Below are 13,615 nucleotides of genomic sequence, written 5' to 3' on the forward strand. Positions count from 1 at the left end.
GACCAGAAAGGTCAGGGATAAAAAGACGGACAGTGAAAGTTTGTCGACGAAGTCAGAGGCCTCACAAAGCTCAACGACAGATAAAATGGCGGAGGCAGCCCCTGGGGCTCCAGCCACTCCACTGACAGCCGAGATGCTTTCAGGTACCTTGGCGAAGGAATTTGCCAAACACTGGCGGGTGGTGTGGGAGGAGCTCTGGAAATCGATGGAGGATGCCTTGGCCCCCATTCGAGTAGCTCTGGAGAAGACCAATGAAACTGTGAAAGCCCATGGACCCACGATGAAAGAGATGGAGGTGGCCCTCTCGAGAAACGGTGATCAGATTGCTGCGTTGGAAGCAGTGATGTATTTGGTGTCAGAAGCGAATAAATCATTGGCGGCCAAGGTAAATGTTTCAGAGAATCAGTTCAGGAGCCAAAATTTTAGAATTATAGGGCAACCAGAGGGCATGGAAGGTCCAACACCCACAGAGTACTTTGCAGAGATGTTCGGGAGGATGGTGGGGGAGGGTGGATTCACGCCCCCACCTGAGCTGGCCGAGCCCACTGTATATTCCGGCAGAGGCCTTGTCCTGAGAATCCATAGTGAAGTGAAGTTCCATAGCTTCGAAGAGAAAGAGCGGGTTCCGAGATGGGTGAAGGAACGTCGTGACTTCAAACGGGAAGGCCACGCCATCAGGTATTACCAAGACGTGAGAGTGGAGCTGGCAAAGACGAGCACTACGTTCAACAAAACCAATGCCGCCCTGTACAAAAGTGGAGTCCAGTTCGGTGTAGTGTACCCGGGGCGGCTTGGAGTGACTTTCGAGGAAATGGACTATTTATTTGATGTGCTGGGAGAGGTTGACTGATTTGTTAAGAAAAATTAGTTGGGGCGACACGGTGGAGCAATGGTTAGCACTGCTGCCTACGGCGCTGAGGACCCGGATTCGAATCCCGGCCCTGGGTCACTGTCCGCGTGGAGTTTGCACATTCTCCCCGTATCTGCGTGGGTTTCGCCCCCACACCCTAAAGATGTGTAGGTTAGGTGGATTGGCCACGCTAAATTGCCCCTTAATTGGAAAAAAATAATTGGGTACTCTAAATTTAAAAAAGAAAAGAAAAATGAATTGGGCATGGTGTGATTGTTATTTTGGGGTGTTGGGGACAGGCATGTTGATTTGTTACATTGTCGGGGTTCCCTGTTTACTTTTGGGGTTGAATTTTAAATTTGGGCTTAGGTATGGGGTTTAGTTTTATGTGGAGTTCTGTTCCGATTGGTTTGACAATATATAGCTCCCTGATGGAGCACAATGGTTTATTGGTTTTAGCATTATGGTGTTTGTAACCATTTTTCTTTACTTTAGTTGGGAGTCTCCCTGCTGATGTAAGAGTTAGCTAACGGCAGCAGTGTTGAAGGGTTGACTGCAGCTCGTTGTAATTTTTTAGGTAATGAGCTTAGATTTCTTGTTTTGTTTAAGAGTAGGTTGGTTCGAAGTAGATTTTAGTTGTTGGTGTTTGTGTTTGCTTGCTTCTATTTGTATGCGTCTTTGGGTGTGCCAGTATCTTAGGGCAAGGGGGGGGGGGTAGTTTTCTAATGGTGCCTGCAGGTTTTTCTTTGTTTTCTTTGTGATTTAGCTCGGTGGCCATCTTGGGTGGGCTTAGTTGCTGTACCTTTTCTGGTCAATACTCTACTCTTGTGTGAGAGTAGAATAGTCTGGTTTGTGTGTATTTGTCTTTTCTTTACTTTAATAAATAGTACATAATAATTGTTACCCATTGGGAACATTCTTAGCTCCTGTAGATAGGATTACTTCCAATTTTTCTGCTTCTTCCATCAGTTTGGCTTTAGGCACATTTTTCAAACTTGCTATGGTCACATTGTCCACATCCAGATCGAGTTAGATCAAGAGCCATTTTCTGCGGCCTTCTTACTTAATATAGCGTATTCTTACTTGGTTCCACTTGTTTCTCACTCTTGTTATGTTCAGTAATCACAAATTCCCTGCACCCAAGGAATGAAGCCTTTTGAAGATTCCGGACACGAGTCCCCAATTTTCTGTCATGAAGCACACCAATGTTATTTGCGAGGTTATCCCAACTCGGAGCACTGGTTCGCAGGGGTGTATAGTTTTATTTTGTTTCAGTGGTGGGACAAGACAAGAGAAGCCCCAGTGGGAATAAATATCCCAGTCGTTGGGTCACCATTACTAAAGACTATTTATCAAAGTAAAGAAAAGGCAAATATACGCAAACTGGACAACTATACTCTCACACAATTAAGATGTATGTATTATTAAACACACACAGTTTCTGTAGAACGTACCCCTTGTTACAACATACATCTATGATCCCTGAACTCTGTAAGATTTCCTCTGTTCCCCAAACAACATCCAAATTGAGTAACCAGCTAGAATTATCACACAATACAATTTGATACTCAAATCTGGGAACCAAATTTTCCTGGTCCAGCAAAGATATTTTAAATCTGCTGTTATGAAGGTGTACTGTACTGCCTTGGCTCTCAGACTTAGACGTTTGTTTGCTGTAAACTTGGCCTTCAGGCCTGGTGGCTGGAAACTGACCTGTCCGCTTTCTGAGACTGCTAGATGGTAACTGCCTCCCTTCTTTCACCTAGTCTGGGCAATTAAACCTTTGTTTTTCTTTGATTATGCCTTGTGTGTATCCGGTTGTCTGCCCCTATCAACTTCTCTGTATATCCATTAACATATGTATATCTCAGGGATCTTCGCAATCGTCTATAATCTGTCTCTCCTCCATAAACTGTTCACACTAAATTATTATCTAAACTGCTGTTCTAAAGACGCTACTGGGAGAGATGCAGACCAATTGCGGTCCTTTGAATACTGTCTGCTGCTGTCTCCGTGCAGGTTTATGACAAAGGGCTCAGATCAAGCAATCCAGAACAGTTCAAATGCAGTCGAAAATGAGAACAAACTTTCATTTATATAGCATCTTTAATATAGAAATAACATCCTACAGATGGAAGTATGAATGTTTCAAATAAGTAGGTGAGACATCATCAACAATTTGGATTTACATAGCATCTTTAATGTAGGAAAGTGACCCAAGCCATCTCACTTGAGTGATGATCGAACAGAATTCAACATCAAGTCGCATCGGAAGATATTAGATATGAAGAGGTGACCAGGTATAGTCCAATAGGTCGGTTTTGAAACAAAATCTTTAAAAGCCAGGGATAGAGAGAGAACAAGCCTGTGTGCTCCAGTGAGGGTGAGGCGCACAGAAAGCTCGCTCACAGATGGTCAAAAAAGGGAGGGTTGTGTAGACACCGGAGTGTGAACTCGGGACAGAGGAAATGCAGAGGAGGTCACAGAGGCAGCGCTGAGGGAGGATAGGGTGGCCGGGGGGAGGGATAGTCATAAAGGGACATGTAGGCGAGTATGATATATGGAAATTGATGCATTGAGTGACCTAGTTAATCTCCTGCATGGCTGACCTCTGACTTGTTGCACAGACAGTCCAAATTTTTTTTTTGTAGTCCCCAAAACATCATTGGAGACCTTGCTCAGTCTCTGAAACTTGTCATATGTAAAACAGGGACTGGGTCAGTGTACTCCAATGAGTGTTGTGCATAAAACACGGACTGGATCAATTGGTTACATCAAATGTCCTACACAAAACATGGAATGGATCACCGGGTATTATTACACTGCTGAAAGCATTTGATATTAGTCCCCAGAAAGTCAGGTGGTAAAAGACAAAAAAAGATGCAACCCTCACACAATTTTATAAGCATTTTTTTTTTTCTTTTATTCAGACAGAGATACACAATGCAAATATACATCTCCCCAACTCCGCTGTCAGTCTGTTGCTATTCATAGGAGCTCAAATTAATCCCTCGTTAATTCCCACCACCTGCACTAAGACTGATACAAACCATGGAGTGGATCATTGTGTTACGTCAAGCGTCAAACAAAACATGAAATGGATTAAAATGTTATAGTGCGTCGATACAGAATATGGAATCGGATCATTGTGCCATATCAGTTATAAGATTAAAAGAAGGCAATATATTTAATAATTGCAGCGAGCACAATATTAAACTTCGGATTTTCTTTTCAGGAATATCAAGGACCATTTCATTCAAACTGTGTTCAGCGGCAGGGGGACATTTCTGTATTCACATGTGACAGCGTCGCAGTCAACTAAGTGTTTTTAAGGTTCTTAAGAGCATATGTTTCAGTCCTTCAGATTGTACTTCAAAGGCCACATCTGAATGTCCCAAGTCAAATCATTTGTCGCTCGCAAATTTTCCATGACAGGATGCTACCAAGGTTGACGAGAATGAAAGGAACTTGAGATAAATCACAGAAAGCAGTGATTAGCTGATGCCAACCAGAGTTTTCCGAGCCTGAAAGTGGAAGGAAGGATTATTGGGGGGGGGGGGGAGGGGGGGGGGGAGGGAGTCACACAGTTCTGAGGGTCTGGAAAAGAATTGACTACATTTGTTTTCTGTTTCGGTACCACGAGGATACAGGGAGGAGGCAGATTGTGGAAGACGAGGGTCAAGTAGAGACGCGGAGGACCAAGAGAGGGAAGGTCAGCCACTTGATTATTGAGAGGGGTGAGAAAGGTTGCAATGGAGAGAATAAGAGAGCCCAGATAGCTGGCTGTCACATGTGAAGAATGGCCATTGAGATGAGGTACTGGGTGGCGACGGTTGTCTATAAGATATCGAACCCAATGAGACTTGGTTTATCAGGAGGAGGAAGATAGTTGAATTGATTTATATTTCAAAAAGGCAACAAATACGACTGAGCGATTCTGTAAATCACATATCAACATTCTCCCGCTCGCTGAGCTACTCTGCAAATGACAATCTCTCCTTGTCCATTCTTCATATATTTTGATAGAATCCCTATGGTGCAGAAGGAGGCCATTTGGCCAATCGAGTCAGCACCGACCCTCTGAAAGAGCGCCCTACCTAGGTCCACGCCAACCCCATCGCCGTAACCTCATCCCAACCCGCACCATCCTTTGTGACACTGAGGGGCAATTTTACCATGGCCAATCCACCCAATCTTTGGACTGTGGGAAGAAACCGGAGCACCCGGAGGAAACCCACGCAGACACGGGATGTGCAAACTCCACACAGACAGTCACCCGAGGTCGGAATCGAACCAGGGTCGCTGGCGCTATGAGGCAGCGGTGCTAACCACTGTGCCACCGAGCCACCCCTGCTATGGTGTACAATAAAAGCCAGATGACCCCGAGCTCTATGTATCAGTTACACAGAGATGTGCCAGGCTTAAAAAAACAAATTTTTATGTCACACAAGTATAAAACTGGCATTGCAGGTATGGATTGAACTGTTTGTACGTTTGCAGGGACACAGCACCACGATGTCCGTATAAACAGAAGAATTCCCAAAACCAAGCCCAACTCTCTATCCAAATCTAGTTGTAAAATGATGTCCTATCTGGAGCTTTCGTGATTGAACCTAATCCTGAAAGCGATGTAACAGGTCACAAGTCTTTTTCTCAATTATTTCGTACATTTTTTTAATGCGTTTGTCACTTACAGTCCGCACATAGCTCTCAGCATCCAGTATTGCCATGCCATCATGGACATCACCCATTATCAGGAGGGGTCCATCTGTCAGGTTGATGTTTGGACAGGGGCAGTTCCAGTCCATGTTTATCATTATCACCTCCAAGTGTTTGAAGTCAAAGAAGGTGAGTCCCATTTTCTCGTCCTTCAGCACCTCGTCCAGTGTAAACCTGGCAACTCCAGAGTCTTGCTCCTCAACAACCTCCGTCACCCTCCCCACGATGGCATAGTCACTTCTGCAGAAGCTGGGGACTATCTTGTGACGGGGCTTGCACACTTTGCACTGTTGGCTCTTGGGAAAGGGGCAGGTTTCCTCACAAACCTCCTTGCTCTCAAAATTGTTCTTGTTGCCCTCGCAGCCACCGAAAACAAAAGCATGACACTGCTTCATCAGCGAGTTGTAGGCCCAGCGAGCCTCCCACATCTTGCAGGGACCCTGCACAGCAGGAAAGGTGCAGATATTGACCGACTCATTGATACAAGCCAATCTGCACTCTTCATATGTTTCAAACTGGTTCCTGCTCCCGTCACACCCACCAAACATGAAAGTTGAGCACCTGCCCTTCTTGTGGTCATAGAACCATCTAACGTGTTGGCGGCCACATTCTCTCTTGTCTGGATCTTTAAAGCACTCTCCAGATGGGAAAGGCTGGATTTTCCTGGGCGTGCTCTCTCCTGAATGCTCTCGTCTGATGACTGATAACGGGAAGTCTGCTCTCAAGAGGCCAGCAGCATTCCTTGCAGTGCACGTATAGATCCCGGCATCCTCCTGCTGGGTGTTGTAAATAACTAGCTGGCCGATATTGGTGACCACCACATTGGCGTACATTTGGTCAGGTCTCATGATGATATTTTCCCGGTAGTCGCTCTGCTTCTCCCAGGTGATGTCCGGCCTGGGACGCCCACTAACATCACAGTGAAAGCTCACGGTGCCTCCAATGTAGACAGACTGGTGGAATGGGTTGGTGTAAAGAGCTGGAGGGATGGAATCTTCCAAGGAGGTTGTTGATGTTGGGTTCACTGTGGTTTCTAAAGGCTGGGGGCTGGTGTTGGGCCAGATGATGTGGTACCTGCAGGTCACCACGGTCAGGCTGATGCCCCGGATGCACGCCTCCGCATCCAGGTAACATTTATTGTAGTAGGTCAAACCATCCGAGGCGCAGGTGAAATTGGGTTCCTTCTCACACCTGTCCTTGCACTTACAGATGGGCTGCCCATCCCAGATATCACACTCCGAACCTTGCTGAGTGCACACGATCCTCTCACACGTCGCCTCTTTGGGAATGTCCAAGGCCGCTAAGCTGCCGTCTGCAAACCTTGCTGCCACACAGCTCTTCAGGCCACACACGTTTGTGCAGCACTTCTCAAAATTCTGACAATTCTGAAATCAGCAATGGACACAACAGTTACTTCAACAGCAATGGACTGAATACTCCCCCTGGATGGAAACTCATTGGTGATTTTTCATGATGCACTTCATAGATCTACTGAGACCATCCAGCAGAACTAAACAAAGGCATCACACATTCTTTAAATATCTACAACAGTTTCATAGACTCTGTCAACATCATGTAAAGCCCAAAAGGATGGAACTTCCTCCAAATGTGCATCTTGCGACCAGTGAAATTGAGGCATAACATGCAGAGTATAATAGCAAGGAAACTTGGAAGCAGGTGGAAAACATATCATTCGATAACTACTGAATTCCCTTGCATTTTTGTGCAAATCTACCGGCTCCTGCGTCCAAATGCATCTCAGCTTATTATAATGGGCAAAGCAATGTGCATGTGGATAGCCTCCGAGGACACTGGTTCACCCAGCACTATTTTAATCATCCTGTGCGTTCAATATGACCCCGTGAGATCTTGAAGCACAGGAGAAGGAATGTTTTAGTCTTTCCCTGAATGTGGATGTCAATTTGTTGTCTATCTCTAATTGCCCTTGAACTGGGTGACAGTTTCAGAGGGCAAATAAGAGTCAAACACATCTAGGCCAGACCAGGTAAGGATGGCAATTCTCCTTCCCTAATGGACATTACTGAACCAGATGGGTATTTTTGCAGCAATTGTTTCATGGTCATCAATAGACTTTTAATTCCAGATTTTTTTAACGAATGCAACGCCCACCATCTGCTGTGGTGGGTTCAGGTACGCAGAACAATAGAATCCTCACAGTACAAAAGGAGGCCATACGGCCCATCAAGACTGCACCGACACTGGGCTAATGGTAAGATTCTTGGCAGTGTGGATGAGCAGAGAGATCTCGGTGTCCATGTACATAGATCCCTGAAAGTTGCCACCCAGGTTGATAGGATTGTTAAGAAGGTGGAAGCATTGGAAAGGGTGCAGAGGAGATTTACCAGAATGTTGCCTGGTATGGAGGAAAGATCTTATGAGGAAAGGCTGAGGGACTTGAGGCTGTTTACGTTAGAGAGAAATAGGTTAAGAGGTGACTTAATTGAGGCACACAAGATGATCAGAGGATTGGATAGGGTGGACAGTGAGAGCCTTTTTCCTCAGATGGTGATGTCTAGCACGAGGGGACAAACCTTTAAATTGAGGGGAGATAGATATAGGACAGATGTCAGAGGTAGGTTCTTTACTCAGAGAGTAGTAAGGGTGTGGAATGCCCTGCCTGCAACAGTAGTGGACTCGCCAACACTAAGGGTATTCAAATGGTCATTGGATAGACATATGGACGATAAGGGAATAGTGTAAATGGGCTTTAGAGTGGTTTCACAGGTCGGCGCAACATCGAGGGCCGAAGGGCCTGTACTGCGCTATAATGTTCTATGTTCTATGACCCTCTGAAAGTACACTGCACCTAGCCCCCCCCCCCCCCCCTCCCCCGCACACCTTTGGACTGTGGAGGAAACCAGAGCACCCGGAGGTAGGGTTACTGGGTTATGGGGATAACGGAGATAGGGTAGAGGCGTGGGGTTTACGTAGGGTGCTCATTCCAATGGCCGGTACAGACTCAATGGGCTGAATGGCCTCCTTCTGCATTGTAACGTCTACGATTCTATAAGCCCACATGGACACAGGGTGAATCCAGGTCCCTGGCACTGTGAAGCAGAAGTGCTAACCACTGTGCCACCATGTTGCCCTAAAGGCCTCTATATTACTAGTCCAGTGATAATACCATTACATCACCAGCTCCCCCTAATCTTATAGATTAGATTCTCAGTCTGCATGGTGAGTTAGTTGATCAACAGACTAATTGGGCGAATATGCCTGGCTTCAGCACAGGTTAGTTAGGAAGGGGGAAAGAACGATTGGAATAGAGAAACAGCACAAAGTAATTCAGCCCCTCTAACCTGCTCCACAATTCATTTGGATCCTGGTTCACCTGTAATTCACTACATTTTCTGTCTTTGCACCATAGATTTTCTTAATTAATAATATTATATCAATCTCAGTTCCAAAAGTTTCAGTTCACCCGACACCCATGGGCTCCTGGGGAATACATTCCCAAATTTTTATTCGTCCTCGTGAGAAAAAGGACTTCCTGGTTTTTCACACAAAGAGCCTCATTTAAATTTTTTAAATATAAATTTCGAGTACCCAATTCTTTTTTTTCCAATTAAGGGGCAATTTAGCGTGGTCAATCCACCTACCTGCACATCTTTGGGTCGTGGAGATGAGACCCACACAGACACGGCGAGAATGTGCAAACGCCACACGGACAGTGACCCGGGGCTGGGATCAAACCCGGGTCCTCAGCGCCATGAGGCAGCAGTGCTAACCACTGTGTCGCCGTACCCCCCCCCCCGCCCCATGTATCACTTTTAACGTATTTTGTAGGTTAATGTAGCAGCCTTTTTACACATATTGGCCAATAGAATGTGCCTATATTGCTTTTTAATTAAGTTCATCCATTAAAATTCAAGTAGATTACAAAACAGACTCATGCCCAATGATCTGAAATGCACTGCCAGAAAAGATGGTGGAAATAGATTCGATAGTAATCTTCGAAAGCGAACCGGACATATGCTTGGAAAGGAGAAATGTTCAGGCAGAGAGCTAACATGAAAATCACCCTCAATGCGTTCAAGAATTTGTAGATATGGCATACAATAGGGTGGCACGGTGGCGCAGTGGTTAGCACTGCTGCCTCACGGCGCTGAGGGCCCAGGTTCAATCCCGGCCCCGGGTCACTGTTTACACATCCTCCCCATGTCTGCGTGGGTCTCACCCCAAAAAGATGTGCTGGGTAAGGTGGATTGGCCACACTAAATTGTCTCTTCATTGGAAAAAAAGAATTGGGTACTCCAAATTTATTTTTTAAAAGTATGGCATACAAAAACACATTTCACGCTTTAAAACTTCCCAAGGTGTTTCCCAGGCCCACAACCAGAAAAAAAATCGACACAGATTAAACCTTTAAATTTAAAACAAAAACAGAAAATACTGGGCAATCTCAGCAGGTCTGACAGCATCTGTGGAGAGAGAAGGGAGCTAACGTTTCCAGTCAGGGTGACTCTTTGTCAAAGCTGGAGAACACTGGAAATAGGACCAGATTTATATTGTTGTGGAGGGGTGTGTGGTATGAAGCAGTGGGGCTGGAGAGAGGGCCAGCCATAGGTGGGGATTGACAAATCTTTAAATGTGTTGCTCCATTAACTAACGCTTTGCTGATATTAAATTCTAATTAGCCCGCAGAGTGATATGAAGCTGGCAGTCTAACTCGGATGCGAGAAAGTGTCTATTTCTGCCTTCAGTTTTGAAGGCCACTCCGCACACTGGGCTAAATCGCTGGCTTTTAAAGCAGACCAAGGCAGGCCAGCAGCACGGTTCAATTCCCGTACCAGCCTCCCCGAACAGGCGCCGGAATGTGGCGACTAGGGGCTTTTCACAGTAACTTCATCTGAAGCCTACTTGTGACAATAAGCGATTTTCATTTCATTTCAAATTGATGGTTTTACTCTTTCCAGATGCTGACAACCTGTCTTTGTACAAAGGGTCACCCAGGCTCAAAACATTGGTTCCGTTCTCTCTCCTCAGCTACTGTCAGATTGTCTTTGTATCTAACAGAGTTCATATGGTAACTCTTTCATTGGAGTAGATCTCCAGGTGGGGCTTTGTGGTTAGCATTCTCATCTCCAAGTCAGAAGATTAAGAGCTCAACTCCTGGCCCAGAGAATTGAGCGCATGAATCCAGGTTGACTATCCAATGCCGTAGTGAAGGTGGCACGGTGACACAGTGGTTAGCACTGCTGCCTCATAGCTCCAGGGACCTGAGTTTAATTCCGGCCTCGGGTGACTGTCTGTGTGGAGTTTGCACTTTCTCCCCATGTCCGTGTGGATTTCCTCCGGGTGTCCCGATTTCCTCCCACAGCCCAAAGATGTGCAGGTTAGGTGGATTGGCCACGCTTAATTGCCCTTAGTGTCCAAAAGGGTTAAGTGGGTTACTGGGTTACGGGGATAGGGTGGAGGCGTGGGCTTAAGTTGGGTGTTCTTTCCAAGGGCCGGTGCAGACTCGATGGGCTGAATGGTCTCCTTCTGCACTGTAACACTGGGCTAAATCGCTGGCTTTGAAAGCAGACCAAGGCAGGCCAGCAGCATGGTTCAATTCCCGTACCAGCCTCCCCGAACAGGCGCCGGAATGTGGCGACTAGGGGCTTTTCACAGTAACTTCATTTGAAGCCTACTTGTGACAATAAGCGGTTTTCATTTCATTTCATTCAATTCTATGATTCTATACTGTTAGATGGGCTGATCTTGGGTAAGACCTTAAACCGGGGCCTTACCTGTCCTCTGAGGTGGATGTAATAGATATCGTGACACTATTTATGCAAGGGTGTTATCCCTGGTGTCATGATTAATGCTTATCTCTCAATCAACATCACAAACACAGATTAGCTGATGATTAAATCAGTGGTTTGTGGGACATTGTTTGCAAATTTACTGCCACATTTCCTACAGGCACTGTGCTCGAAGATTACTTTATTTTTGTAAAGTGCTTTGGCATATTGTGACAGACGCTATATAAATGCGCTTTCTTTCTAGTGCTTTATCCATATGCTAAACACAAGACCAGCAACAACGTTCAGGGGAAATAAACAAGCTCTGTAATTAAAAAGTACCAATAAATCCCTCAGACCCAAACTGGACAGTTTGGATAGATCGCACTGCTCGGGAATGTTAGTTTAATCAGTAATTTCCCTGGACAACATAGAGCTCCAAATCAGTCACTCTCTCACTGAAGAGCTGTCTGGCAGGTTTTAATTAATCTTTATTATTGTTACAAGTAGGCTGCAATGAAGTTACTGTGAAAAATCCCTAGTCGCCACATTCCGGCGCCTGTTCGGGTACACAGAGGGAGAATTCAGAATGTCCAAATTACCTAACAGCTCACATCTTTCGGGACTTGAGGGAGGAAACCGGAACACCCGGAGGAAACCCACGCAGACACGGGGAGAACGTGCAGACTCTGCACAGACAGTGACCCAAGCCGGGAATCGAACCCGGGACCCTGGCGCTGTGAAGCAACAGTGATAACCACTGTGCTAAAGTACCATCAGATTGAAACAACTGTTCTGTTTTGACAGAGAAGGGGCGGGATTCTCCGAAATGGAGGCAGAGTGTTCGGGCCGTCGTGAACGCCGTTGAGGTTCACGACGGCGCAAAACGGCCCCTATCCCGACTGAATCAGGGCCCGATAATGGGCTAGGAGCGGCGCCGCGTCATTTACGCGCACCAGGCCTTGGCGCTGCGTAAAGGCGGCGCCGCATACATGACGCGGCTGGCGCCGCATAACTGGCGTCACCCACGCATGCGTGGTTGCCGTCCGCTCCGAGTCCGCCCCGCAAGAAGATGTCTGACGGATCTTGCGGGGCTGCGGAAGAAAGGAGGTCCTCCTTCAGAGAGGCCGGCCCGGCGATCGGTGGGCACCGATCGCGGGCCAGACCCCATTTGAGGCCCCTCCCCCCGGTGCAGGACCCCTCCTCGCCCCCCCGCAGGCCGCCCCCCCCAAGCGTTCCCACGCTGTTCCCGCCGGCAGCGACCAGGTGTGGACGGCGCCGGGGGGAACCCGCCGTTTTGGGCAGGCCGCTCGGCCCAGCCGGGCCGGAGAATCGCGGGGTTACTGGTGAATCGGCATTTTGGCTGTCTCGGGCGATTCACTGTACCGCGCCGCGCAAAACGCGATTGTTCCGATCAGGCCGCCTCCCTGAATCGCGGGAGGGCGTCGGACCGGCGTCGCGGGAAAATTTGGCGACCCAGGCGATTCTGCCAACCGGCGCGGGAGCGGAGAATCGCGCCCCATATCTGTGTGTCCTCAGTCAGAGTGAGTTTTACAATAGTGAAAAATAACAAATGGCAAATTATAAACAAACCGCTTCTCCACCGACATCTGAGGAAAGCTAAACTATGGATACAATAGCTGACTGATTAATGCTGGAGAATGACCAGTTCAGGAGCAGATTCTCCAGCCCTGCAGTGCCCTACCCAGCCCTGCTCACAACACAGTGACCTGTTAGACAGGCATCTGCTAACATACAGGGTTTGTCCATCATACCTCGTCCACGCTGCACTCCCTCTGGCAGGTGCTCTGTGCATCCACCCACAGCCCTGGGTTGAGGTGGTTTGGGCAGGCGCTGGCTGGGGGGAGCCCGGTGTCCTGTGTCAGGCTGAGCAGAGGGAAGAACCCCAGCGCAATCAGCAGGGCCCTGGGCTGCATGCCACCTCCGAGCTCCCTGCTCAGAGCACTGCCCCATCCGCTGCTGCCCCACAGCGGGAAACAAGAAGCGTCTCTGCGCACAAACCCCGGCATGTTGACACCCAAGGCAAGGACGGTTGCCCAAACTTTGCTAAAGTTGACAGAGTGAGGGGAAAGTCAGCAATCGGGCAGTTTAAAAAAGGCTGATCATTGGGTAATGAAGCATAAAGGATTGTAACCCGAGAAGAGTCCATTGAAACGGTATGAACTGGAAGTGTCCCAGCAAAAACCCTTATGGCCCATCCTTTCAGCCCTGGTCAGTGAAACTAGGAACAGCACAGCCAGGGAGCTGGTAAATGAAACATACCTAGCATTCCCTTCAA

The 13,615-nt window shown here is 47.3% G+C and overlaps 1 protein-coding gene across 1 annotated transcript; it reads right to left on the reverse strand.

The window, feature by feature from the left end:
- Positions 1 to 4,414: 4,414 nt before the first annotated feature.
- LOC140394948 (WAP, Kazal, immunoglobulin, Kunitz and NTR domain-containing protein 1-like) lies at positions 4,415 to 13,366 on the reverse strand. Its single transcript, XM_072482165.1, has 2 exons — positions 13,092 to 13,366; positions 4,415 to 6,954 (listed from the first exon to the last, which is right to left on the reverse strand). The coding sequence occupies exons 1-2, from the start codon at positions 13,344 to 13,346 to the stop codon at positions 5,464 to 5,466; spliced, it is 1,746 nt and encodes a 581-aa protein (XP_072338266.1). The 5' UTR covers positions 13,347 to 13,366; the 3' UTR covers positions 4,415 to 5,463.
- Positions 13,367 to 13,615: the final 249 nt, after the last annotated feature.

The sequence above is a fragment of the Scyliorhinus torazame genome, chromosome 18 (genome assembly GCF_047496885.1).
Source record: "Scyliorhinus torazame isolate Kashiwa2021f chromosome 18, sScyTor2.1, whole genome shotgun sequence".
In the NCBI taxonomy this organism is placed as follows: domain Eukaryota; kingdom Metazoa; phylum Chordata; class Chondrichthyes; order Carcharhiniformes; family Scyliorhinidae; genus Scyliorhinus; species Scyliorhinus torazame.

Excerpts from the sequence above, each read along its gene's own strand:
- LOC140394948 (XM_072482165.1), bottom strand. The coding sequence starts at position 13,346 with ATGCCGGGGTTTGTGCGCAGAGACGCTTCTTGTTTCCCGCTGTGGGGC. Across the intron at positions 6,955-13,091 it reads GGGAGTGCAGCGTGGACGAG|AATTGTCAGAATTTTGAGAA; the intron begins GTATGATGGACA and ends TGCTGATTTCAG.